The sequence below is a fragment of the Mustela erminea genome, chromosome 14 (genome assembly GCF_009829155.1).
Source record: "Mustela erminea isolate mMusErm1 chromosome 14, mMusErm1.Pri, whole genome shotgun sequence".
Taxonomy (NCBI): domain Eukaryota; kingdom Metazoa; phylum Chordata; class Mammalia; order Carnivora; family Mustelidae; genus Mustela; species Mustela erminea.
Genome location: NC_045627.1, coordinates 62,022,909 through 62,048,578, shown reverse-complemented (window position 1 = coordinate 62,048,578; position 25,670 = coordinate 62,022,909). Strand labels below are relative to the sequence as shown.

The 25,670-nt window shown below is 54.2% G+C and overlaps 2 protein-coding genes across 10 annotated transcripts in view; one reads left to right on the top strand and one right to left on the bottom strand.

Annotated features, from left to right (window-relative positions):
- Window positions 1-25,670, bottom strand: part of ZFYVE27 (zinc finger FYVE-type containing 27) — a 38,780-nt gene that overhangs the window by 958 nt on the left and 12,152 nt on the right. The window contains exons 8-14 of one of the 9 annotated variants that reach the window (XM_032311977.1): window positions 25,318-25,389; window positions 23,924-23,944; window positions 23,616-23,760; window positions 18,553-18,599; window positions 18,164-18,245; window positions 2,465-2,647; window positions 17-1,341 (exon numbers count right to left, since the gene is read on the bottom strand). In XM_032311977.1, the coding sequence (XP_032167868.1) occupies window positions 2,481-2,647; window positions 18,164-18,245; window positions 18,553-18,599; window positions 23,616-23,760; window positions 23,924-23,944; window positions 25,318-25,389 (534 nt within the window). In that variant the 3' untranslated portion in view covers window positions 17-1,341; window positions 2,465-2,480. Of the gene's footprint in view, window positions 1-10; window positions 2,648-15,557; window positions 17,180-18,163; window positions 18,246-18,552; window positions 18,600-23,615; window positions 23,761-23,923; window positions 23,945-25,317; window positions 25,390-25,670 lie in introns of those variants that run through there. The other 8 variants (XR_004278498.1, XR_004278499.1, XM_032311978.1 and 5 more) reach the window with 8 other exon arrangements.
- On the top strand, window positions 3,040-8,415 carry SFRP5 (secreted frizzled related protein 5). Its single transcript, XM_032311983.1, has 3 exons — window positions 3,040-3,704; window positions 5,799-5,876; window positions 7,356-8,415. The coding sequence occupies exons 1-3, from the start codon at window positions 3,182-3,184 to the stop codon at window positions 7,700-7,702; spliced, it is 948 nt and encodes a 315-aa protein (XP_032167874.1). The 5' UTR covers window positions 3,040-3,181; the 3' UTR covers window positions 7,703-8,415.

The following is a 25,670-nucleotide window of genomic DNA, read 5'->3' as shown; positions in this document are numbered from 1 at the left end:
GCAAAAGAGAATAATATTTTAACAGCCTTTTCAAACACTGTAAATACTCTTCTTTGATACTACTAAAAAATCGCCATGTGGCCATTCCTTAAATGTTGGTTGTAATGTAGAACCTGAACCTGAATTGTAACGTAGAACCATAAACTTTTCTTACTCTGTTACCTTAAGTTCCATTGATCTATCTTGTACTTAGAGTGACTCTTTGAATCACATACAATTATGACCTTGTAGACTCCCTGAAAAGGACTTGGGGACCCTCTGGTGAACCCTGACCACATCTGGAGAATCGCTAAAGCAGGCAATAAAAAGGCAGAAAAATGTAGGACTGGATTACATGATTAGCAAGGTTGACCTAAGAAGTATCTATGTAAAACTTTGCTCACAACAAACCACAAATACACATTTTTTTTTTAACAGACTGTCCCTTCCATCACCTGGGGGCAATGTGCACCTGGACAGACCGCAGAAGCTCCATGATGGAGAGATGCCCAGCTTGCCAGGTGCTCCACACAGCTGCCCAGGCCCTGGAACAGCCTCATCAGGAAGAGGCATCACATCAGAGTGCAGAGCCAAGGTCACCCACTGGCTCGGCCGCAGCGGGAGTTCTTTCCGAATGAGTGCCCCATGGCACAGCTCCCACCTGGGCTGCATTCCCATGAAGGCCTTCCGTCCTTAATCTCACCGTGTCAGGGAGTTGTCAGGCAAAGACGGCCTCCTTTTCCCCACAGCTTCCAGACTGGCACCCCTGCCCTTAGGAGCCCCCAGAGCTGCCAGGTACAACTGACCTGGCTCTTCCCCTGTGCGGTTCTTACCTCACCAGCAGCAGGAACAACGCCTCCTGCTGACCGGGCCAGGCACTGCGCTGCTGAGACCCCAGAGGCCCACCAGCTGCCTAGGGAGCCATCACCTTGCCTGTCACCTGGGGAGCGCCAACACCCCCTACCAGTGCCCAAGACCACATGTTCCCCCGCAGAAGCCCTGCCAAGCCTGAAGCAGGGATAAGAGTCAGCTGGAGCACAGGGAACAGAATTACTGCTCAGGGGCCCAAACCACAGCCAGGACAAAGGTATCCCAGGGAGCCTGCAGAACACACATCACATTTTCACTCCCAAGGCATACATCCCTTGGAGATCTTCCATTCCTAGGTGCCTACCATGTGCTGGCACTGTGAGGGGGGCTTTCCTTCCATGAATCATTTTGTTTGCCCCCCACAATACCTGTTGAGCAAATGGATGGTCAGAATAGCTAAGTACTTACCCAAGGTCACTCAGGGAATATGCACTCGGACTTCAACCTGGTCTGCAAAGTCCAGGCTCTTGTACCATCACTACACTCTGCTGCCTGTGCCGACAGGGAGGGGTCCTTTACCTTCTGGCAGGTCATCCAAAGAACCTCTTCATGCTCTTTTGCCTGAACCCACCCTGGGCTCTGTCTGCTGGATGTCCTTCTGTGTCCTCTGCCCTGCCTTTTGTCTTTTTCTCACGCTAGAGCAGATGAAGCAGACTTCTGCATTTCTGGATCCCTACCTGTGGTGTATACATCACACCTCCACACCTGCACGCGGTAGGTGCTTCGTGTGTGTCTGCTGAATATTAAGAGGAGTGCTCCCTCACCTCCCTCCGTTACCACTGCAAGGACAGATCCATGGAAGGCAGGAAACATTCAGGAGGATAGGGGGTAGGAGGTGTAACAGCAGAAGTGGAGTGGGGGCAGACCCAACTCCCAGAGTGCCCCAAGCCCTCCTGCAAGACGCCTTTCCAGAGGACCCCCCCCACCAAAGACTGGGGAGGTCAGGTCTCAGGTTGGGCTCTCAACAAGAAGCTCCCCTACCCTCAAGTATTCCTCCAAAGCTGCTCCCACAGGAAAGCCAACGGAAGGCAGACCCCAGACAGGAGGAAAAGACCCCGAACATGGGGTTCCTGAATACTCCTCTCCAGTGCCTCCCTGGATAGCCTCAATTCCTTCCTCCTTCTACAGCCTTTCGTGGCCTGGGCTGGAATTTATCTTCCGGCACTGTAGTTAAGCCCTGGTGTTTGGAGCCCAAACCTGGATTCAAATCCTGACTCCCTCACCCCTTAGCTGTGTGACTAAGGGCCAGTGACATCACCTGAAGGCCCTCAAAGCCAGCCAGACTGCAGATTCAGAATCCAGACTTCCCGAGGTTACCGGGGTTCTGACTGTGGAAGCAGACCACCAGGGGTCAAGTCCTGACCCCTATCCTCACTTCACTTTTCTTTGCCTGGGTACCTTTATCTGCAAAGTGAAGATAATAACAGTATCCACTCGCCTTATTAGAGCATTACTGTGAGAATTAAATGGGGTAACTTATGCAATGTGCTTCGAACAGACACTCTTAAGTACCCAAGAAGTATTAGCTATCACTAGAAATAGTCGGCGATAAGGCTGTGAAGGGCTGCGCAGTGTCCGCGGCACCTAGAGCTCACTGAATGGCAGTTACGATTACCTTCGCCCCCACTAGGCTACAGTGTCCCTGGAGGCAGGGGTCCTGAGTCAGATGCACCTCTGATTCCCCCGCAGCCAGCAGCACAGTGCCCGGCACCGGGCAGGAGCTCAAACACAGGCTTGAGGGCGGTCGGGTGAAGAACTGCCCTCCTGGAACAGGAGGGTGTGGGCAGCCGGGAGCCTCCTGCCAGGAGAAGGGAGAACCGAGGTGTCAGGGAAGAGAAAGCAGAGTGGAGGGGGAAAGGCCGAGCCGGGCAGATAAGCAAGGGAAGTGAGTGAGAAAAGGAACAGGAGAGGCTGTGGCGGAGGGAGATAAGGAGGAAGGATGGAGAACGCGATCCGCGAGGAAATGCCCAGGGAGTTGAGGGAGCCCCCCGGAGCGGCGCAAGGCGAGCCCCGCGCTGGTAGGGGAGCCGGTGCGCGGGAGAGGGGCGCATGAGCCGGCGCGGGGCGGGACTCGCGAGAGCCTGCGGGAGGGGCCGTGGGGGCTCCACCTCGCCTCCCCGCCTGGGACCGGGGGCCGGGCGGCCGGAGATTGGCTGGGGCGCGCGGTGAGGCCGGGGCCGGAGCCCCGAGGTGGGAGGTGCCAGGATCACTCGGTGCGCCGGGGAGCGGAGCGAAGGCTGCCACCACTCGGGCCACCTCGGCGGTGGCGGCGGTTGCAGGGGAGCGGCGGGGCGGCGGGTGCACTCAGGGCCAGCTGGGGACGCCGCGCACCATGCGGGCGGCGGCGGGGGGCGCGCGGGCGGCCGCTCTGGCGCTGCTGCTGGGGGCGCTGCACGGAGCGCCGGCGCGCGCCCAGGAGTACGACTACTACGGCTGGCAGGCGGAGCCCCTGCACGGGCGCTCGTACTCCAAACCACCGCAGTGCCTCGACATTCCCGCCGACCTCCCGCTCTGCCACACCGTGGGCTACAAACGCATGCGGCTGCCCAACCTGTTGGAGCACGAGAGCCTGGCCGAGGTGAAGCAGCAGGCGAGCAGCTGGCTGCCGCTGCTGGCCAAGCGCTGCCACTCGGACACGCAGGTCTTCCTCTGCTCTCTCTTCGCGCCCGTCTGCCTCGACCGGCCCATCTACCCGTGCCGCTCGCTGTGCGAGGCGGTGCGCGCCGGCTGCGCGCCACTCATGGAGGCCTACGGCTTCCCCTGGCCCGAGATGCTGCACTGCCACAAGTTTCCCCTGGACAACGACCTCTGCATCACTATGCAGTTCGGACACCTGCCTGCCACCGCGCCTCCAGGTAGCGCCGCCGCCACCGCCCCCGCGCGCTCCGACAGCCCCGGGCGACTCGGAGGGGCCACCCCCTTACACACACACACACACACACACACACACACACACACACCGCCTTCTCTGGCCCTGCATGCCCCAGGAATTGCACCTCCGCCCCCTGTCCCCCCACCCCGCCAGTCTTGCAGCCTTCTCAGACTCCCAGGGTAGTGCCTCCCCGCAGCTCTGGCCATGCTCACTGGTTCTCCCCATTCCGATTCCGTTCCTGAAGACGCCCCTGGCATTCCTCCCAACGCTCACCTTCCAAAGACGCTGGAATCCCTGCGTAGCCCCAATACTGTCCCCCTATCCAGAAGCGTCCCCATAAATGTCTTATGGCCTCTCTCAGCCTAAGAATGCCTAGAGTCGCTAAACAATGCCCAGGCCCGTTCACCTCCAACACAGCTCTGGACCCCAAGGCACCAAAACAAGACTCACCAACCCCTCCTCATGCTGGGGGCCTGGCGGGGGAGGAGGGCTGAGGGAAAGGATATGGGGGGAAACTGTGGGCTAAGCACATTTCCCTGCTATACCCACCCCCCACACACCATTTTCCATGCCTGGAAACCCTAAATTCTCCCACTCTCTTCCCTAATCCCCCAGGCTAGGAGACCTTGGGGTAAAGCTCAGTGCAGAAGAAAGAGCAGATTGCCAGACTCTGCCACTAACAAGCAGCCCTTAGGAGTTGCCTAAACTTTGAGCCTCAGTTTTTCCATAAGTAATATAGGAAGTGAGCTCAGGTTCCAAAAACTGTGAGCTCCTAAGTGCCACCTCCCACCCACCCCAAGTCCCTAATTACCCCTAATTCCTCCCTGGTCTCAGCCTCCCTTCACTGTGCACCTCCCACCCCCAAAACTCCTTGCAAGCAGAGTAAGGCTGGGTTGGGCACCAGACAGGAGAACCAGCAGTGGCACTGAGCAGAAGACAGAAGACTGGGCAGTTGACTCGAGAGCCTAAGGAGCCCTTGATGCTTGGACTCCCCCAAGGGGCAGTACTGTTTTCCCATCTTCTTATCTGATGCAACAAAAGGCAACTGGACTCCACCACACCCTATCCCCCCTCTCCCCCGCCGCCAGGGCTAACTTCATCCACGTAGTCCTTGGTCCTACACCCCCATGTCCCTCCTGAGAGTCACAGTTGGGTAGGGGTCCTATCACGGGGGAGTGTTGAGAGAAGGGAAAACCTCTATTCTTGGGTTGGAAATGGGACCAGGAAGCAGGGGAGAGCGAGCCAGCTCAAGCACGGATAGCGCAGTCCCTACAGGGATCCCAGTCTGGTTCCTTTTCTGGTTTCCTTAGAAGCCATGCATTAACAGCCTGGAAGACAGGGAAGTCCTGGGCTCAGGCTCAGAATCCTACCAGGGCCTGCCCTCTCTGAAGCCTGCCTTCCCCTGTGATGGGGCACCCAGTTGGAAGCAGAGACATAGGACAGAGGGCAGGTGCCATGTGGGCCTGAGAACCAGAGGCAGCCTGAAGGGTTTATGTGGCCCACAATAAAACTGAAATTATTTCATATAAAAATTAAGAGCTTGGGCTTCCTTTGAGACCCCAGAAGTCCTGGCAATGCTAAGGTGCCCACCTTAGAGGGTGATGCTCCTCAGTTTACCACAGGCCCTGTCCTGCCAGTGTCACTTGTTTCCCCTCCTGCCCAGACCCTGTGTTCCTAGGAAGACCCTGTAGACACCCCCCATCCTGAGTTACAAGCTCAGTTCACAATAGTATTGCAGACTTGGGTACCCACTCTGGACCTCAGTTTTCTTTTCTTTAATAGGAATACTTCAGAGGCTGAGGATTAAATGAAACAAAGTTTAGAAGAAGACAATGCACATCGTGGTGGCAGGTGCCAGGATCACAGAGCAATTGTGCCCACGGGGGCAGTTTTGTCCCCCAGCAACCTTGTCTCTTTTGAACCTCACAACTACCCAGTGAGCACCCTTACCATCGTCCCATTTCCTGATGAGAGTGGAGGCTTGGCAGGGGGCGGTGGCTCCTCAGGTGGCGAATGGCTTTTGGGCTCCGATCCCCTCATCAGCCTCCCTCGACCCCACCCCTGCTTCTCTCTTCAGTGACCAAGATCTGTGCCCAGTGTGAGATGGAGCACAGTGCCGACGGCCTCATGGAGCAGATGTGTTCCAGCGATTTTGGTGAGTGTGGAGCCCATGTGCCCACTGCCCCAATTCTTTTCCTCCTTGACCCTCGCACCCACACACGAACACCCATGTCCATAACCATCATAGTGAATACTAACAGTTTTTGCATCCTGGGTCCCTTTTAGAATCTGATGAAGACCATGAACTGTCTGGCCAAAGAAATGCACCTCATTTTGTAGGTCATCCCAGAGGCTTCAGAAGCCCCTCAAGGCCATGGTCCATGGGCCCCAAACCCCACCCCCGACCAAGGCTCCTGCAGCCCTCCCTTGGCACCTGGCCGCAGAGGGCCCTCCAGGGCTGGATTCTCTTTAGGAAAAGCAAGATAAGCCTGGAGATGGCTGGGGGCAGCAGGGAAAGAGCTGGGCCCCAGGATGGAAGTGAAGCACCCTCGCCCCTGGGCGCCTCTGCGTGGTACCCGATGCACCTCTGGCCAGGGGAACCGTGGTCACTTGTCCCACGCCTTCATCCTGGAGCCTCTCCGTTCCTGGGACAGTGAGCCAAGTCTAGTCAGGACCACACGACCCGGCATGTGGCCTTTGCCAAGTTGGCTGCTGTTTTGTGTCTTAGCCTCCCTGTCTGTAAAAAAGAGATAGCAATGAAATCCTTACTTCAGTCTTCTAGGTCATTAGTCCGTTTGGAAAGAGAATACTCCTATTGCAAGGTCTGAGTGTGTGAGAGTGTGTGTGTGTGTGTGTGTGTGTGTTCAAGAGAGAACAAGAGAGTGGTTAAGGAAAGAAAGAGAAAGATTGAAAGAGATTTTACAAGTTTCCTTCCCGGGGTGAACAGAGTCATTCTCGGGCATCTCCCTGGCTGCTCACAGAGATGGGGGTCCAGGGGCGTGAAGAAGTGGGAGATGAGCCTAAGTGACCTTCCCAAGTTCCAGACTCCCAACCCCTAACTATGTTAGGCTCTCTACAGCCACCGTGTGTACCCTGGATGGTCACCCCAACCACCCTCTTGCCTTCAAACATCTCCCCCTCCCCCACCCTGCAGACACACCACAGACATACTGGCCAATATCAGACACACTGCCCCAGACAACACACTCCCACTCGTACCATACAGTCTCACAAAGGTCACAGTGGTGTGTTCACACCAGCAAGAGCTGGTCATGTGCACGCTGCTCAACCCAGCACCCCATGATGTGGTGGGCCCCAGTGGTGGGGCACAGACCTCATGGAAACCAGCCCATGCTACAGAGCAGGACCCCTCCCCAGGGCCAGCTGTCAAACATTTACCAGCCCACCCACCATGACTACATACACACACACACACACACACACACACACACATACACATACACAGAGCCAGAAATCCCATCTGGAAGTTAGCCCAGGGATCATGAAGTCCACCTCCCCGAGGCCCAGGTGCGGGACTTCAGGCACAGGCAGCCACTGGGGGCCTGAGAGCAGCCTGAGCGAACCCACCCATCCTCACCCTGCCCCTCCGTCTACCCTCTCTGCACATACACAGTGGTTAAAATGCGCATCAAGGAGATCAAGATAGAGAATGGGGACCGGAAGCTGATTGGAGCCCAGAAAAAGAAGAAGCTGCTCAAGCCAGGCCCCCTGAAGCGGAAGGACACCAAGCGACTGGTGCTGCACATGAAGAATGGCGCCAGCTGCCCCTGCCCGCAGCTGGACAGCCTGGCCGGCAGCTTCCTGGTCATGGGCCGCAAGGTGGACGGGCAGCTGCTGCTCATGGCCGTCTACCGCTGGGACAAGAAGAATAAGGAGATGAAGTTCGCAGTCAAATTCATGTTCTCCTACCCCTGCTCCCTCTACTACCCCTTCTTCTACGGGGCCGCCGAACCCCACTGAAGGCCGCTGCTCCCTGCCCCACCCAGCCGGCTGTGCCTTGCCCTCTCCCCACCCCGGGGGGCACACTCCCTTCCTGCCCACTTGGCCTCACCCCTATTCCCAGGCTGACCCAGCCCCTGCCTGAGTGGTTTCATGCAGTCGTTACCAGCACAGGCCCTAAGGAATGGGCATGGAGCCTGAGCTGTCGGTGACTGAGGGGCTCTGGGGCCCCTGGGGCCTTCTTCTCTTCGGAGCAGGGCTTTCTCATTTGGGAAGGAACCCCAGCGTTTCAGAAAGAGTGGAGGAGAGCGAGGGAAGCTCTGAGGGGCTCTGAGCAGCCCAAGGAGACAGTTTCCTGAACAGACCCTGGTGTCAGCTCTCCTCTGACAGTGGGGAGGCCTTGCCTTCAAGAGGAAAGTCTCAGTACTAGGCTGACCTATCTGTGGGACAGCTCCCTACCCCCATTGCCCACTCGTGTCATCAAAGTCCCCCAAAGGAGAGGCATTAGGGCCACAGTGCCCTCCAGCCACAGATCCCCACCTTCCCCATCCCCTCCCTGCTAGACTGGAGACAGGCCCAGCCCGGACTCCCTCCCAGAGGCCATTTTTTAGGGTTCATCCCTCAGCCTCTGCATGTCCCCATTACCCTGATGATGATTAAATTATCGCCACCACTGCAAGGCCACAGGCACTAGACCTGACGCAGGCAAGGCTCAGTTTCTAATTTTTTTAAGTTTTTAATTAAATGAAAAAAAAAAAAAAAACCAAGTTGGTTTTGACTAGGTTATTTCTTTGTCAGCTGGCTCCAAAGGTGGGGAGAGGAAGGTTCAGAAGGGACTTTTAGAAAGAGATTCCTTGTCATAGCCCATGGCCCATCCACACAGACATACCTGCCAAAGAACAATGCCCCTATTCTCGTAAGATCCCCTGAGAGCACAGAGTGATGATCACCCTTCTCATCCCCATCACTGTGACAAATGGAGATGACCGTCCTCTTGTTCCTGAAGAGGAAGAGAGACACCAAGATCCCCAGCCTTCTCCCATGGCCAAAGGGCTCCCACAGTCCCACAGCATGTCCCTGACCTTGCCTCCTCCTCAGATCCCAAGAAGGCTGCACCACAGGGAACTACTCTGAAGAGCCAAGGGCCTAGAGGTGTCACCTCCTACCCCTTTGGCACTCAGACTGCCCCTGGGCACCCGCCCTGACCTGCGGGGATAACGGTGTAGACCTGTGCCACAGGAACCAGAGGGGCAGCCCCTGGGAGCCAGGGAGAAAACACATAAAAGCTCGGGCCCCACCCCACACCTACTGCATCCGAATCCACATTTTAACACATAAATCTTCAAATCATCTAGAGAGCTCTTGCCAAATAGGGGGCCCCACTCCACAACTAACTTGGAATCTCTTGAGGGTGCTCAGAAATCTGAATCTCTAGGTGCTCCCTGGGGTGTATGCAGCCTGCGTTGAAGACCTCGATCTAGATGAGCCAATAGCTAAGGCAGCGGCAGCAGGGGGTGGGGGGTACGGTGGTTGCTGGGGTGACCTCAGGCTGGGTCTCGGTCCTACATGCAGGAAGCAGTGCCTATGACGACTGAGGGCTTCTTCAGCGAACTCGGAGCAGATGGTGCTGCGCCTGGAGCTGAATGGGGCAGGGAGGGCAGAAGGCCTAAAATGGAGGCAACAGGCTCCTGCCACTCACAACATCCAGCCTCTGGAAAGAGACCCTGGAGGTTTGTCAGCAGATGCTGAGGGACACGGCAGACGTATCCAGGGCAGGGGGCTGGGGATGCCCCCAGAGCAGCTTTCCTCACCAGTGAGGGTCCGGCTGCCCAGCCCAGGCAGGGCTTCCTGCTCCTCCAACACAGCGCAGCTGCGTTCTCTTACGAGGCCTTGGCTTCCAGGGCTCTCATAGAAGCACGATGCCACAGAGAAACGAGGAAGGCCAAAGGGCCCCCATTCTGCTGTGGGGCCAGGGTGAGCTAACAGGTGGTCTGACAGCCTGCCCATAAATCTCCTCCCTGGGCAGTCAGGTGGCCTCGCCACAGGTCAGGAGCAGCAGAGGCCTGCTTGTTTCTCCTCAACTCTGAGGAAGCCACCACCACCCACCCTCACCCCAAGCCTGCCCAGCCCACAGCTCCCTGAATCTGCCCCTTGTCTCCCGGCCTCCTACCCCGACCAAATATTTATGGACACTTCTATGGTCAACCAGGACCAGGAATTATTTTTCCACTGAACAGACAGGACTCCAGCTACTTCTGGCGGGAGCACAATACTGACCTCTGTCAGGTGCTGGCAGCCAGCGAGATGGAGCAGGCAGGGGAGGGGCTCCCCTCACCCATCCTGGGAAGCCCCAGTAAGACAGTCCTCGGCCACCCCCAACACAGGGGTCTGGCTCTGCTCTGTACATCGGCTCTGTCCCCAACATCTGCTGTCAGACCCCCCAGCAATCTCTTCCTGGGACCAAGAAGAATCCTCCCCAAAAGGAAGGGAAGCCCCACAAGGCCTGAGCCCACCCTTCATTTCCTTCAGCCACAACACACTCCCTCCTGGCTGGTCTGGAAACAGACAGCTGCTGCTGTCCAGCGAGCATCTGGGCTGTGTGTCAGCGAATGACTACATCTGACAGAAACTCCAAGAAACAGTGGAGCTTCTGCACACCAGAGGGCTAGAGACAGACAGGTGTGAGGTCCGTGTCCCAGGCTCATTCTGTCTTCCTGCTCTGCCAGGAGACGGCTTCTGTTCTCTTGGTTACAAACAGTGCCTCCTCCTCCCCACTTCTAACCACATGCCAGGCAGCAAGGCAGAGAAGGGGAGCAAACACAGCATGTCAGCTGCCTCTGGCCCTTTTGATCAGGAAAACAGTAATTTCCCAACAAGTCCCACCTGGTAGATTTCCACGTTTAGCTCCCCGGCCAGAACTAAGTCACATGGCCAACCCCAGGTGCGAGGAGGCAGAGGAAGTCAGGTGTTTCAGTTGGGTACAAAATCAGAGTTCTGATAAAGAACAGGAAGGATTTGGGGCAGGCTGCTAAATATTCAGGATCTGGGGTGCCTACATGGCTCAGTCAGTTAAGCATCCGACTTTTCATTTCAGCTCAGGTCATGATCTCATGGTCATGAGACTGAGTCCCGCATAGGGCTCCACACTCAGCTGGGAGTCTGCTTCTCTGTCTCTGTCCCTCTCCCCACTCTAAAAAATAAATAAATCTTAAATTTAAAAAAAAAAAAAAAGAAGAAGTACCCTGGATCAGGTTGAAGAGAGGTAGTAGAGCCCAGTTTTGGGTTCCAATCCTGTGACTTGGTGACCATGTGACATTGGGAACACTGCCCAACTACTAAATGACGGAATAATGTCTATTTCATAGGCTGGCTGAGTGTTAAGTGGGAATAACATATGACAAGTTGCTCAAACCAATGCCCAGCATTTAGAAGATATTCATTAAATGGTAACTGGTATTTTTATTAACCAAAGGCCTTGACCTGGCTAGCATGGTGCCCATACATAACAGTACATTCCTAACTGATTTATTAACTAAGAAACCTACTGGCAGGAAGGCAGGAAGAGGTAGGAACATCTCATCTAAAACCCAGAGTTGTTACTTTCAGGACAGAGCCTATACTTGGCGTTTTACTTCAGAAAATACACCCCTCTGGGCGCCTGGGTGGCTCAGTGTGTTAAAGCCTCTGCCTTAGGCTCAGGTCATGATCTTGGGGTCCTGGGATCAAGCCCCACATTGGGCTCTCTGCTCAGCAAGGCGCCTGCTTCCCCCTCTCTCTCTGCCTCTCTGCCTACTTGTGATCTCTGTCTTCAAATAAATAAGTAAAAACCTTTAAAAAAAAAAAAAAAAGAAAGAAAGAAAAGGGAAAAAACAAAAAAAAAAGAAAATACACCCCTCCCCAAGGGGTATGTAAGCCAACAGCAGGGAGAAGACATAATAAATTCCAAACCCATGCTGGGTGGCAGGCACTATTCCAAGCACTCTGGGATTCTTATTTTTTTCTTTTTAAAGATTTTGTTTATTTATTTTACCAGGGCGGGGGTGGGCGGAGATAGGGAAGATAGAGCAAGCAAGCGCACCCCTATGAGAGGGGAGGAGCAGAGGGAGAGAAAGGATCCTCAAGCAGATTGTGCTGAGCACACAGCCTGACACGGGGCTCAGTCTCACGATCCTGAGATCACATTGACCTGAGCTGAAATCAAGAGCTGGACGCTCAACCAATGAGCTACCCAGGTGCCCCTCACTCTGGTATTCAAATTCAAGCCTGCCAACAGCCCTCAGAGGTAAGCATTACTATCCCCGTTTTAAGGAGGAGGAGGCTGAGGACCAGAGAGGTTCGTGAGCTTACTGGAGGACACGCTTCAGAGTACACAGTAGTGGTCCATGTAGTGGTACTAGGACTTGACCCCAGGTTCTCAACCACTATCCTACCGCCTGCAGGGGGCGAAGCCCAGGGGCATGGGGGAAGGACAGACAGCAAAGCTTCAGCCACCCTGCCTCACAGGAAGATTTCTGCGAGCCCTGCTCAGGTCCCACTCCAAGGGCCCTGACAGCAACAGAGGAGCCAGCCTCTGAGTGCGGCTTTGCTCCTGACCCAAAGCAGCCCACCCCTGACCCCACCACCCCTCCTCCCTATGCATCCAGGCTCTTGAGGCCCACAAAGGAAGCTCACAACCCACAACTGTTTAGTCGGCTGTAATCCTGGCTAAAGTTCACTCTTTGGGAAATCCAACGTGGGGGGTGGTTGCTGCTGGAATGTATGTGGCTGGGACCCAGTATCCCAGCCCAGACAGCAAGCTCTGCTGGGGCCCTGAAGAGAGCAAGCAGCCAGGGGAATCCGGAATCCCCAACCCCCAGCTGTGCCAGAGAATGGAATGTGCTGCTCTGGGGTGTTGAAACGGACCCAACCAAGGGGGGTGGTGCTGGGGCGGGGGAGCTCCTGCCACAAGGCTGCCTCTGTTCCTCTGGACGCTGAGCCCACTTTGCTAGGGCTCGGGATGGGCAGGCTGCTCCTGTTAGCTCAGTGGCTCAGAAGATCCTGGAGCTGGTGGGGGCAAGGCAGAACAGAGGGGAGTGAGGCAGGATTGTATGTTCACCCAGAGTTTCTCTGATAATGCCTCTTCAAGCACCTGGGGCACAATTCACACCCCAGTTCCATGGCTTACTAGCTACATGACCTTGGGCAGATTACTTAACCTCTCCAGGCCTTTGTTTTACTCATCAGTGAAATGGACTTAATAACAGAACCTAGCTTTTGGGAATGTCTTGAGGTTTAAAAAAGAATGACAAGCTCAGCATGTAGGTGTTGGGATGCCTGGGCTGCTCAGTCGGTTAAGCATCTGCCTTCAGCTCGGGTCATGATCCAGGGTCCTGGGATCAAGTCCCGCATTGGGCTCCTTGCTGAGCGTGGGTCCTGCTTCTCCCTCTGTCTGCAGCTCTCCCTGCTCCTGTTCTTCGTCTCTCACTCTCTGACAAATAAATAAAATCTTTTCCAGAAATTAATAAAGAACATCCAAGATACATAAAAGAAAAGAAAAGAAAAGTAAAGTAGGTGTTATCCTGATCTCAGAGCCTGCCACCAGCTACAAGATAGATGCTGGAGCCAGGGCCTCTCAAAAGTGGTGCCTGGAAGGTTCCATGAAGACAAGGGCATGAAAATGGAGCTTCGTTGGGCTTTAGCCCTGAGGGCCAGGAGATCGATGGCTACAAATCCTGAAGACCCCCGAAACCAACTCAAAGTCTGCCAGGGCTCACCACAGATTGCCCCCCATCCCTACTAAACCACAAAAAGATCAACAGACCCATCAACTTAAGCCAGACTGTGGGTGCTGGCTGTGTCCCAAGTCTGTCCCAGTGGGGACCAGAGCTGGAGCACAACCCAGCTACTATTCCTCCCAATGGGTGCCAAAGAACAAAATGGAGGCATCTTTTAACTCAGGCATCCAATTCTATTATGAGCAGTCTGCCCTCTCAGCCACCACACATCCAGTCCTCTCCACACTGTGGACCACCGCCAGCTGCAAGACACAATCCACCCTCCACAGCTTCATTTTCCCAGTGATACCTGCACACCTGCAAGTTGTCACTCCCCAGCCTGCTCTCACTGAGGCCCTCACACACACTGTAAAGGGACAAAGAGGTGGCCCTCTGGCTTCCTTTCGGTGTGAAGACCCATCCGAGACCCCACGATAAAACCCGTGCTTCCCGAGCCCTGGTAGCCCGTGTCCCAAAGGCTACTCGTGCCACAGACTACTTCACCAACATTACGCATCGTTTTTGTTTTTCCCCAAAATAAAATAGTATTGTCTCTGCTTTTTCAAACTACACTCTGGCCTCAGATTCTTTCCTGAATAATAATCTAAGATTAGTCTCTGGTTTAAAAACACATAAACCAAAAATTGTTCTAGGCCATCTGGGACAGTCAGATTGCCAGAATGGCAGGAACAGGCTGGCCTTTGAAAATCACTTCCTGTGCCCCAGGGCCCATGCTCCATGCCTGGAGTGGATGGTCTCAGGAACTCCTCACAGCAGCCCTGTAAGGTACAGATCAGTATCATGCACTTTACAGAGGAAAGTAGCACAGAAAGGCCTAGGGGCAATGCCCCGTGGCAATTCACTCCAGCGTGGCTGCCACTGATGGCAGAGGAAGGCCAAGTGTGGGACTTGCCACAGCAGTGCCTACTTCTGACGGCCAACAGACTGGCCCTGGCTAACAAAGGCTGCTCCTGCTCTGAAGAAGGCCCTCCCTCTGACACCGTGGGGAAGATGCCTCTTCAAATGGATGTGCTGTCCTTCCCGAAGTGAGGGGCTGGCCTGGACGACTTCTGAGCAGCCTTCCAGCTGAGCCACCCAGGACATGTGCCATGCACAAAAGCGCCTGCGCAGCCCCAGCTGCATCTCCCTTGGGCCTGCACCATCGCTGCTGTCCTTTGGTTCCAAGGCCCCACTTCGCCTTCCTCCAATGTCTTTACTGTTTGTTCCTCTGGACCCAAGCTGCTGAGGCCACTTTGATACTTTTTCAAGAGAACATTGTCTTCTGTAAAAACTGCCAAGAAAAAGTCCTGCCTGCTTCCCTGTCTCTCGAGGCCCCTTGGAGCTGCTGGGGCTCCCCCATATTAGAAGTCCGTGAGCTAGGCAGAATCCCATCTGGACCAGGCCACTGCCTCTGCGAGCTGTGCGGGCATGGGGCCATGAGAACACGGCTGTGACCTCACCTCAGCCCTGATGCAAGGTCTCTCCTGCCGTCCTCGCTGCCCCAGCGCTCCGTCTGGAAGGCATGGCTCACAGCCAGCCCTAGTCTGCCAAGTACCATGCCAGACCTTTCACTGCCCCTACTCAGCTTCCCTTGGCCTCAGTGTCCTCATCTATAAAATGGGGGTGAACAGTGCCTACCTCATAGGACCATCACTACGCATAAATAAAATGTGTATAAAGCACTCACCACTGTGCCTGGCACCCAGTACACACCCCACAAACTCTGCTTTCAGAGAACCGCTTATCTGCCCTGTCTCACAGCCAATCCTCTTCTGGCTGGCTCTCAGCCTCTACAGCGCAGATCCTTTTTTGCTTTCTAAGAAGGATTAGCTAAAATCCTTCCGTTCTAAAGCCTGCACTGCTTAGTGTTTGACTAGTCCTGGTCCTAACCCCCAACTGCTCACAATCTGGTCACAAGACAGAGACTCAAGTCAATCCGACAAACACGTGCTGAGCCCCGCCTGCATGAGGCACAGAGCTCCTCCCCTCCACCCCCCCTGCAGACTCCACACCCCCTCCAGCCGTGTCCCACAGGCACAGCGCAGGCCTGCAAACTCAGCCCAGGGCAAGTCTGGCTCTCTAGCCTCACAGAGAGGGTTAGCGCAAGGACCAGGACAAAAACATCAGAAGCTTGAGGGCCTTTTTATTGACAATTCTCCATATACACAGAGATCCTTTTTGTTCCTCTCCAGTGTAAATAAAGCACAGAGTATTTAACTCTCATCTGTTAACAAAGGAGCCCAAGGAAGGGGGTACACCAAGGCCTGCCTGGTTCCCAAGGGACTTGCACCTCCCTGGTCTGTCACAGGACCCTAGCTGCCCAGCCCTAAGTAGCCCCAGAAAGCTAGCCTGGGACGGTCTTGTCTCCCCAGCCTGCCTCCTCGGACACCTGCTCAGCCTCCTATGGGTCCTGGGTCCCCAGCAGCCCATGACTCCAGGGAGGCATCCTGGGACAGAAGCACCCCCTCCTCTCCATCCCATTCCTTGGGGCACATGTTCCCAGGAACCATGCAATAAATAAATAAATACTTCAAAAAGGCAGAGCAACTCCAGGGGACAGAAAGGATGCCCGAGCCAGCTCAAGGCTTAGGGAGAGACGCTGGTGCCCTAACAGTCCAGAAGTGAACATAAAATTATTGAAGAGAAGATGGGGACCTCAGGTGGCCTTCATCCCTAAGTGAGACTGTCCTGCTGAGGAACAGCATCAGAATCGAGGACCTAGCCCGGAGGGATCCTACATTTCCCAGGCCCCCAAGGGTCAAGGGCTTCAGGACCTCTGCTCTCCCTGCCTGTCTCACACTCCATGGGACAAGGGGCCAGGGAGGCAAAACATAGTTCTGGGCCAGAGGTGGGGTGCCTGAGGCTTTGAGCAGGAGAAGTAAGAATGATCTGAACACCTGGCATCTACCCAGTGGAATGTCACCAGGGTAATATGTGGGCTGAGACTCTGCAAGTCAAGGTCTCTGCAAGGTGAGTCTGATGTCCTTTGAGATGCTGGGGCTCCCTATGTTTTGCTCCACTTAATACTAAAGGATTCTGACATGCCCTCCTAGATACGGCCTCCTCTGGGAGAACATGGAAACTTCAACCCTGTTTCTGGGACTTTTGGTCTTACTAGCTCTGGCCATACACCCTCTGGTGGAGAAACAATGAGATGCTGATGCCTGAAGGGACATTCAAACAGCAGAGTTGGGCCATGCCAAGCCCAAGCCCTCCTGCAGGCTCTCAGAGGCCAAGGGACTGGCCCAGGAACAGCAGAAGAAGAATCTCTTCTCCCCATCTCTGATCTGTGGTCTCCTAGAATTGTGAGGTGTGGAGAAACGCCCTGATGCTCAGAAACCCCTAGAGACCAGGCCTAGCTCACTACTGCCCTCTAGTTTATATTCCCCGCCCAGCTCTGAGTCCACTAATTCAGCACAGGACAGAGGAGGGCAAACACGCCAGGCCCTCCAGGGGCTCCTCTAACCTCTGGGATTTGAGAACTGCCATTTACTAGCCGTCCGCAAGAGTGGGGAGCAGCTCCAGAACCCAGCTGGAGACAGCGAGGAGAGGAAAGGGAAGCCTACCTAGCGTTCAGGCCACATTTGCCCAGCACACACCACATGGGGCTAGGGATAGGAGAGTGAGGTCTGCTGCTGGTCCCAGGGACCGACGCCCACTTTAGACCCCAGTCCCTCTTCTCACTTGCTCAAGGTCTGGTTACACGAGGCACACACAAACACAGTCTCTCTCTGGGCTTCGGGGGCTGAAAAGGAGGAAGAACTTGGTGAGACGCTTCCTCATGTCCTTTGGTTCATGACCCCCAATACTACTACCATTTCCCAACCCCCAATGCCCCACACAAGCCACCCACCACCCAGCCCACATCCTCGCTAACCCAGCTCCCTAGCCTGCCCTCAGACTCCACTTTCCATGGGGACTGGGGACTTCAGGAGTGACCACAGCAAACAGCAGGCCTCTCCCCCAGGTGCCCTGCATTAGAAATGATTCTGGCACCAACAAAACACCACTAAAAAGTTCTTTAAATAAAATACCAGAAGAAAATTTTCCAACATGTTTTAACGGTGGTTATCCCTAGGTAGTAAGATTATGGATTACTTTTTTCTTCCTTCTTCTTCTGTATGATAATCTCCAAATCGTCTAGAATGAGCATATGCTACTTGCATGACCAGAGAGAAAACCAGAAAAGCCTCAATTTCAGATTACAGCACATTAGAGGCAGTGTGCAGAACATGCTCCCACTACTTGTAGAACCTGCATGTGTGTCCGCATTTATCCCCGTGCACGTGAATCCCTTCCTTTATCTGTATCTTTTGCTTACAGTGAGTATGTACTGCTTTTTCATTTTGTTAAAAGTGTTACCGAGTTAATGAGAAAAAACAAAATTCAGCACAGTGGTTTCCTCTGGGGAAGGCAGGGCGGTGCTGGGGAGCCTGGGTGGGGGGCGGCTACTGCTGTTTTTTAACTTCAGCGAAGCAGCCACAGATATTCAGTATTATGTCTCATAATTTGGATACATTAAATATATTCTTTTGCACACATAAAATACTTTGGTGTTTTGTTTGTTAAAGGACAGTGGAGATGTTTCTCCAGGGCAGACAGGATCCCTAGTCCCCCTGCCTTCTCACTGGCCCCTTGCTCCCTTTCCACACTGCAGCAGCCCTTGGAAGATGCAGGAATCAGCCAAGCCCTCCCAATGCCCTGACCCCTGGCCGCCTGCCCCACTCACCTGTGGCCCCCATGGAGGACTTGGGCACCTTGAAAGAGCAGCACCGAGAGCAGAAGCTGTTTCCACAGTTACTGCAGCTCCGCTGCAAAGAGCCATAGTCAGTATCAGATGTATCACCCACACCCAGAGTCCCCCTCCCTCCCATCAACTGATCTCATCCAAGGAACCTGGGACTACCATAGGAATGGGGAGGTGCCAAGTGGGGAAGGACAGAGCAAACATGACATCCAGTGGGAAGACTGGTGAAGGTGTGGGCACAGGGACAGCAGATCCCTGCTCACCTGAGCAAACCTCAGACCCCAGGCCCAGTGTGGCCCAATGACTCCCCACCACTCACTCCCCTGCGTCTCATCCCAAGTCCCCACACACATATTCTCAGAGAGACTCACCCTCTTCTTCAGCACTGAGAAGGTGGCCGAGCAGCCCGTGCAGTTCCCTGACAAACAGAGGCAGCAGTTCAGCCTTGACCTAGCCCAGGGCTCTCGACTCTCCCCTGCTCCTGGCTCTTCTAAATGGGACCACTCAGAATGGCAGCCCAGCCCAGACACCATAGCTGGGAGCAGTGAGCAAGGGAGCAAAGTCCAGGGCACCTGGGAGCTCAGTCTGTTAAGCATCTGCCTTCAGCTCAGATCATGATCCCACAGTCCTGGGATGGAGTCCCACTTCGGTCTCTTTGCTCAGTGGGGAGTCTGCTTCTCTCTCTACCCCTCTCTCCCACTTGTGATCTCTCTCTCTCACGCTCTCTCTCTAAAATAAGTAAATAAAATCTTCAATTTAAAAAAAAAAGGGAGCAAAGTCCAGATCTGGAGACAGAAAGGGACTCAAACTAAGAAGGAAATTCCCAGGGTGCCTGGGTGGCTCAGTTGGTTAAGTGTCTGCCTTCGGCTTAGGTCCTGATCTCAGGGTGCTGGGATCAAGTCCCACATCAGGCTCTCCACTCAGTGGCAAGTCTACTTCTCCCTCTCATTCTGTGATCTCTCTCGCTTTCACTCTCTCTCGAATAAATAAATAAAACCTTAAAAAAAAAAAAAAAAAAAGGAAAAGAAAATGAAAACAGAAGGAAAATTCCCATGGTCCCTGAGAATCCATGTCTCCTATACACAGCTGCCGGTTCATGAGCCCTCCCAGGACTTAGAGGCCCCACCTACAGGTCCCACCAAAATCGAAAAGCATCCTGCAGAATCTGAAATCACACCAAACTGGGGGGGACCTGACAGGAGGTATCCTTCAGAGAAGGCGGATCCAATGAGCTCAGATGAAACCTGCCTGACACGACCCTCTCCTAAGTGTCTCTTAACAAATAGTCTGCCCACAGGTAATGCAGAAATGCCTTGCACCCCAGACTCCTGCTTCCTGTCATCTGAAGACTCCAGGAGAGGAGCTCAGAACCAGGCACCTTCCAAGACAACGTGCAGGGCAGGGGCACAGACACTGTGAGTGGTGGGCAGGACGGAGCAGGGAAGGGCCGCAAGAGACTCCACCCAAACCACCACCCACATGATGCTCAAGTTTCCAGACCATGCCAGAAGAGTCAACAACAGCTTAGCAAGTGCATGGGAGGAGGCAAGGGGTGCAAGAAGAGGAAGGACCGGCAGAGAGGGAACCAACCGACAGTTCTTTCAGAGGCCGCTGTGCTCACCACCCACCCATGCTCCCAGGAAAATTACATACGGAAAAGGCGGCCTGCAGCAAAGACACAGTCTACAGAAGGGGGCACGTGCCAGTGAATGAAGGGAACCAAAAGGCAGAGGCAAACTGAGGCCTGAGGAGAGGAAAGGCCGCACTGTGCCTGATGGCTTCACCAAGCTCCAGGAACAAAAGCAAACCCTGAAGAGACCAAGAAAGTTTCCAAGGGCTATCCCCAGGAACCCAAGCTATGGTCTGAGGCAGCAGGGGAGAAAGCCTGCGGGTCCACGGTGGGCATGAAGATGCTCCCGAAAGGGGATACAGAGGCTAGCCCTGGGACTGTGGGTCCAGAAGGAAGCTGAGCTGGGTCCTGAAAACACTTAGGAGTGGATAATAAGGCTACTGGAGTACGTGTCTACAACCTGAGGCCCAAAGGCCTCCTGCAACCTGGCCAGAGCCATTAGGAGCTTCAGGAAGCACCACTAGGCCTCTTGAACTACCTGTGTGGCCAGGTATGGAGCCCCGGGCCTCACCTTCAAGCAAAGGCCCAGAGGTATATTGACAGCTACATGTGGTCCCTTCCTGTCCCACCAGAACCTCCTGCAGCCCTTGCTACAGGACACTCCCTGTGTTTAAGGAAAGATGGGTCCACCCAAGCTAGAGCAAGGAGAAGCCTGAGGCCAAGGCATGTAAGGTGAATGCCATTGCTGCCAGTTAGCTCCTGGCCTCTGGACAGCATAGCGGGGGCTGCTGCCATGATGCCAAACCAACAATCAGGCTACTCTAAAACTTTGTCCCCCACACAAAGAATGTGGGCAAAGCAACCCACCTTGGGGTACCCGGGCAGCTCAAGCAGTTAAGTGTCTGACTCTTGGTTTAGGCTCAGGTCATGATTTCATGGGTCGTGAGATCAAGCCTCTCCCTCTTTCAAATAAATAAAAAAAAATCAGGGCACCTGCGTGGCTCAGTTGTTAAGCATCTGCCTTCAGCTCAGGTCATGATCCCAGTGTCCTGGGATGGAGCCCCCTCCCCATGCCCCGTCAGGCTCCCTGCTCAACGGGAAGCCTGCTTTCCCTCTCCCACCCTCCCTGTTTGTGTTCTTGCTCTCACCGTGTCTCTCTGTCAAATAAATAAATAAAATCTTTTAAAAATAAATAAATAAATATTTTCTATTTTAGGTTTTATTTATATATTTGAGAGCGAGAACATGAGTGGGGATGGGGTAGGCAGAGGGAGAGGGAGAAGCAGACTCCCTACCAAGCAGGGACCCCAATGCAGGGCTCGATCCCAGGACCCTGAGATTATGACCAGCACTTAATCAACTGAGACACTTAATTAACTGAGCTACCCAGGTGCCCCACTAAATAAATCTTTAAAAAAAAGAAGCAATCCATCTCTGCTTCTCCTTAGCAAAGGGGACAAAGGCACGGGGCAGAGGATTGAAGCCACTCAAAGACTGACACTCAGGCCCAAGTCCAGGATGGAACATCAGGGCCAAGGATCCCGGGGCAGCCATGTGGTCTGGTGAAACCAACATGTAATCACTGCACAAGCCTGAGCCAAGGAGGGCTTAGGATGCTGACACCAGCTCAAAACAGGTATATGGAGGAGAGCAGCCCTGTTCCAACATCTACCAACTCTCCCTGTCCCCACCCTCAGCAAAGGGCCTGACGCACCATGTAATGATGCCACGGGAGCAGGAAGGAGCCTAAGATTTCGTGGGCCCTGCCAGGGTAATGGTCAAAGAGCCTCTGGGACAGAGCAGGGCCACGAAGAAGCCCCTGAGCAGCCTGTCCTCGTCTGTCCCTGTCCCCGCCCTCCACGGGCAGCCAGAATGGAGTTGTGCTGAATGTGGCTCACCTCCCCCTAGCCTGTGGGAGCCAGACCCAGAAGCAGAGCAGCTGCACCTGCCCTCACAGCAAGGAGTCTGAGAACATCTCAGGAAGAGGACATCGAGCAGTCTTAAAGAATGGGAATTAAAAGAGGCTTACCAAAAAAGCAGCATTTTCTGCCCTTGCCAGCCTCATGTGAACCTGAAAGGCCTTCACCCAACCCAGCTGGGACTACCTGAACCAAAAACCAAGTATTAAAATAAGACATAGGGACGCCTGGGTGGCTCAGTGGATTAAAGCCTCTGACTTTGGCTCAGGTCATGATCCCAGGGTCCTGGGATCGAGGCCCGAGTCAGGCTCTCTGCTCAGCAGGGAGCCTGCTTCCCCCCCCCCTCCCCCGCCTACCTCTCTGCCTACTTGTGATCTCTCTCTGATGAATAAATAAAATCTTTAAAAAAATAAAATAAAATAAGACATAAAACCAGAGGACTTCAGACACTAAGGCAAAGGGAGCATGATGAGTGAGAAAAAAATACAAGAACACAGGAGCCACATCAAATGGCTTGGATTTGAGTCATAGCTCGACCATTAACTGGCTGAAGACATAAGGCAAATCACTTTTTCTCACCTGAGGTTACTCACCTGCAAATGAGAACGTCTAAAGGCCTTGACTTAAAATTCATACACATGGATGAATCACATGCTACAGCAAGAATACGAATTCTTACATAGTGTCACTTGGAACTTCTGGAACCCAGATGCTCCTAAGCCCCTAAGAACTGCCTGTCCCTATCGCATCTACCATCTGGACTAGATGAGACCATGTACGTGCAAGTGCACTGAACACAGTGCCCCGGAGAAGTCTGTGATCACCACAAACAAAAGGGAACTGGAAATGACTGGGGCGCACTCACAGAGCAGAAAGAAAAAGCATGCCCAGGACCTCTAATCCTGGAGAACAAGGGCCCTGGTGCCACAGGGGCAGGAAGGCAGGCCCCTGGATGCCCTGGGCCAAATTCCTCAAAAGAACCCCAGGGCTTCTCCCAGGATGCAGACTCTAGAACTCACTCCCACCGGAATGAACAGCATAGCCGCCCCATCCTCCTGGAGGCCAACACCAAGCACAAGCAAGGCTCTTCCTCCAGACCAGCATGACCCCCAAGTCACCTGCTCTCTTCAGCCAGAACTTTATCTGGCTCAGCAACTGCTCTCCCGGTCGGAGCCGGGCTTCCCACCATGCTAACAGTCATGTCTACCTTTCTCCAAAGCTGCCTTCCTTGAGCCGCCCTGACCCTCCCAGTAAAATAAGGACTGATCAGTCCACAAACTTGGCTGAGGAGAAGGGACTCGGGATTCTATCATGTGCAAAGGAAGATACTTTTTGCTTCAACTTGTTTCGAGCCGGACAGGAAAGATCCAGAGAAGCTGCTAGGCACCTGCGGGACGGACCAGGACCCCTCATGTTCACACCCCCCTTACTAAGCAACCTACTGTCACCCAGCCAGCATTGTGCTACCACTTAATAAGCATCACCAAATTAGAGACCTCCAAGAACCCCATGAGATAAGAACTGTTATTACTGCCGTTTCTTAGAACGGGAACCTGAGGCACAGAGAGGTTATATCGTTTGCTCAAGGACACCCAGAAGAGCTGGGATTTACCCCGGGGGCAGTCAGACGCTACATCTTGTTCTCAGCCATCCTGCCACACTGCCTTCTGGGCCTCTGCCTCAGGATGACACCACTCTCCAATCCTGGAGTGGCGTTTCTGGAACAGAGCGCCTCAACTTCCCTCAAGTTAACGTTCAAGGAGGACAGAGGAACAAGAAGGAATGCAGACTCACTCCCTTGGCAGTGCCACTGTTTGCCTGCTACCCTCCCTGGGGCCCGGGCACATGGCGTTACTCCTTACTCTCATCACAAACCAGTACCCACAGTTCCCAAACTCTGGCCCCACGACACCCACACAGCCCCCTTTCTCAGGCCTGGCCGTACCGAAGTTGTTGGAAGGGCAGCGTTTGCGAAGCCGCTCCGTGAGCCGGGACACCTTGCTGCGTAGTACCTCATTCTTGCTCAGAAACCCGTTGTCCTGTAGGACCAGCTCGTCTTCCGCTGGACACGGGGCACCTTCGTCATCCTCCTGTGGGAACAGCTGCTTCCAGTCCTGCCCACCTTGTGGCAGGGCTCCGGGAGCCACGTGCAGATGCCCCCAGCACAGCATACCCCACGAGGCACGGGGCCAGCCGGCTCGGTCAGCCTCCCCCTGCCCAGTCCCTGCCCGCCTCACCAAGGCTCCTACTTACCAGCACCACCAAGTGAGTCTCCTGCCTCCCAAGGTGTGCGGGAGAAGGAGAGAAAACAGAGATAGACAGCAGGAAGGACGCCACCAGGAGGGGTCCCACAGGCCGAGAGAAATACAGAAGCGCCCCTGAGTTCTGTCTGAGCACACCACAGAGGATAACGTCCACAGAGGCCCCCGGGGGAGGAGCCCAGCATCGCATCAGCTTGAGAGAAGCTGGGTACTATGGTTTCTCAAACTGGGTGAGATAATTCACTAAAAGTAGCTCATGATTTCAATAGAACAGAAAATATCCCTTAAAATGTATTTTCAGAAAACTTTTGCTCCATTTAAGTTTTACATATTTTGCAGACATAAGTGTGAACTAGGCCAAGATGTAAAATGTGTTCGCTATTGTGGGTCAGGAACAAAAGAGCCCGAAGACCCTGGCTGTCCTCACTCCCTCCACCACCACCCCGAGATGCACAGTCTACAGTGGCATACTCAAGTCTGGGGGAAGTCATTAAGCAGCTGAAAATGTAAATGCGGATGTGGGTGAGGCTGAGGTGAGAGGGAAGTGGGCTAGGGTAAATCACAGGCCCGGGGCAATGCACAAGACCCCTTTTCTCAATACTGCAATTTCCTCCTTTACAGAGAGATAGGGAAATGATGTCCTGCTCTATGGAAATGCAACAGCACAGCTGTGACAACAGCCACCACATAAGCACTCAGTGACCGGGGACAAGGAGGGTGGGGGCAGGGGCTTTTCTAAAGGGGACAGTCACTCCTCAGCCACACTGACCACTGCACACTCGGGACTACCAGAGCTGCTGACTGTTCAGAGAAACTGAAAATCCAGACTCATCACTGAAATCTATCCATTTGTAAATGTTTTTAAATCTTGGATGCCAAATAAAATGCTTCTACAAACTATCAGTTTGAGTCACTGTCTTAAAATCAGGAAGATTCTGACCTAGCCCTTGGCCTGCAACCACTTTCTCCAGCTTCCCCCCCCTCTACCCGCCAAAGAGATATCTTTCGAATCTCATTCTGCATAAGAGCAGTGAGAGACCTGGGCCAGTGCCCTCCCCAAGTCTGCCTTCCCCACAACCAAGGCACCAAGCCCAGAGTCTCCAGCTTAGCTGGTAAATGATCCAGCCCCCGATACAGGGCACTTCCCAGAGGCTTCCAGAGCCATCCTTGCCCTAAGCACGCATGACAGAGGAGTAGATCAGTCAGCGAACGGAAGGAAGCTCAGAGGTACCCTTTCATCCAGCGAGCTCTAGCTCACAAGTTCTGGCTTCTCATCTGGATAAAGAGAACTGAAAAACCTGGATTTGGGATGTGAGAAGCCACCCAGCTCCAGACCAGCTGGCTTCCCGCCTGATCAGTAGAGTGTGGTAGGGAAGGGCCACCCACCTCAATCGCATCTTTGAACTCCTCATCGGGCTCAGCCTCCTCAGCCTCCTCCACACTGCCGGGCGTGAGGTCCTGGGAAGAGAGACTATTACAGAAGGAGAGGGGAGCCCTGCCCCCAAGGCAGAGGCCACCAGCTCCCTGGAGCCAACATCCAGGTTCCCTAAAACATCCATTCCTGCCCCAGGGGAAATGGCACATATTCGAGAAAGAAGTCATGAGAAGGAGGGCCCTCTCTGACCTAGAGGGACAGCGACCTGGGCCCCACAGTGGCTGCACAGCTCAGGTGCTAGAACCACAGGGCCTGGTCTGAGTCCTGCCTCCCCCCCAACACTGGCACAAGCACTCTGGGCCTC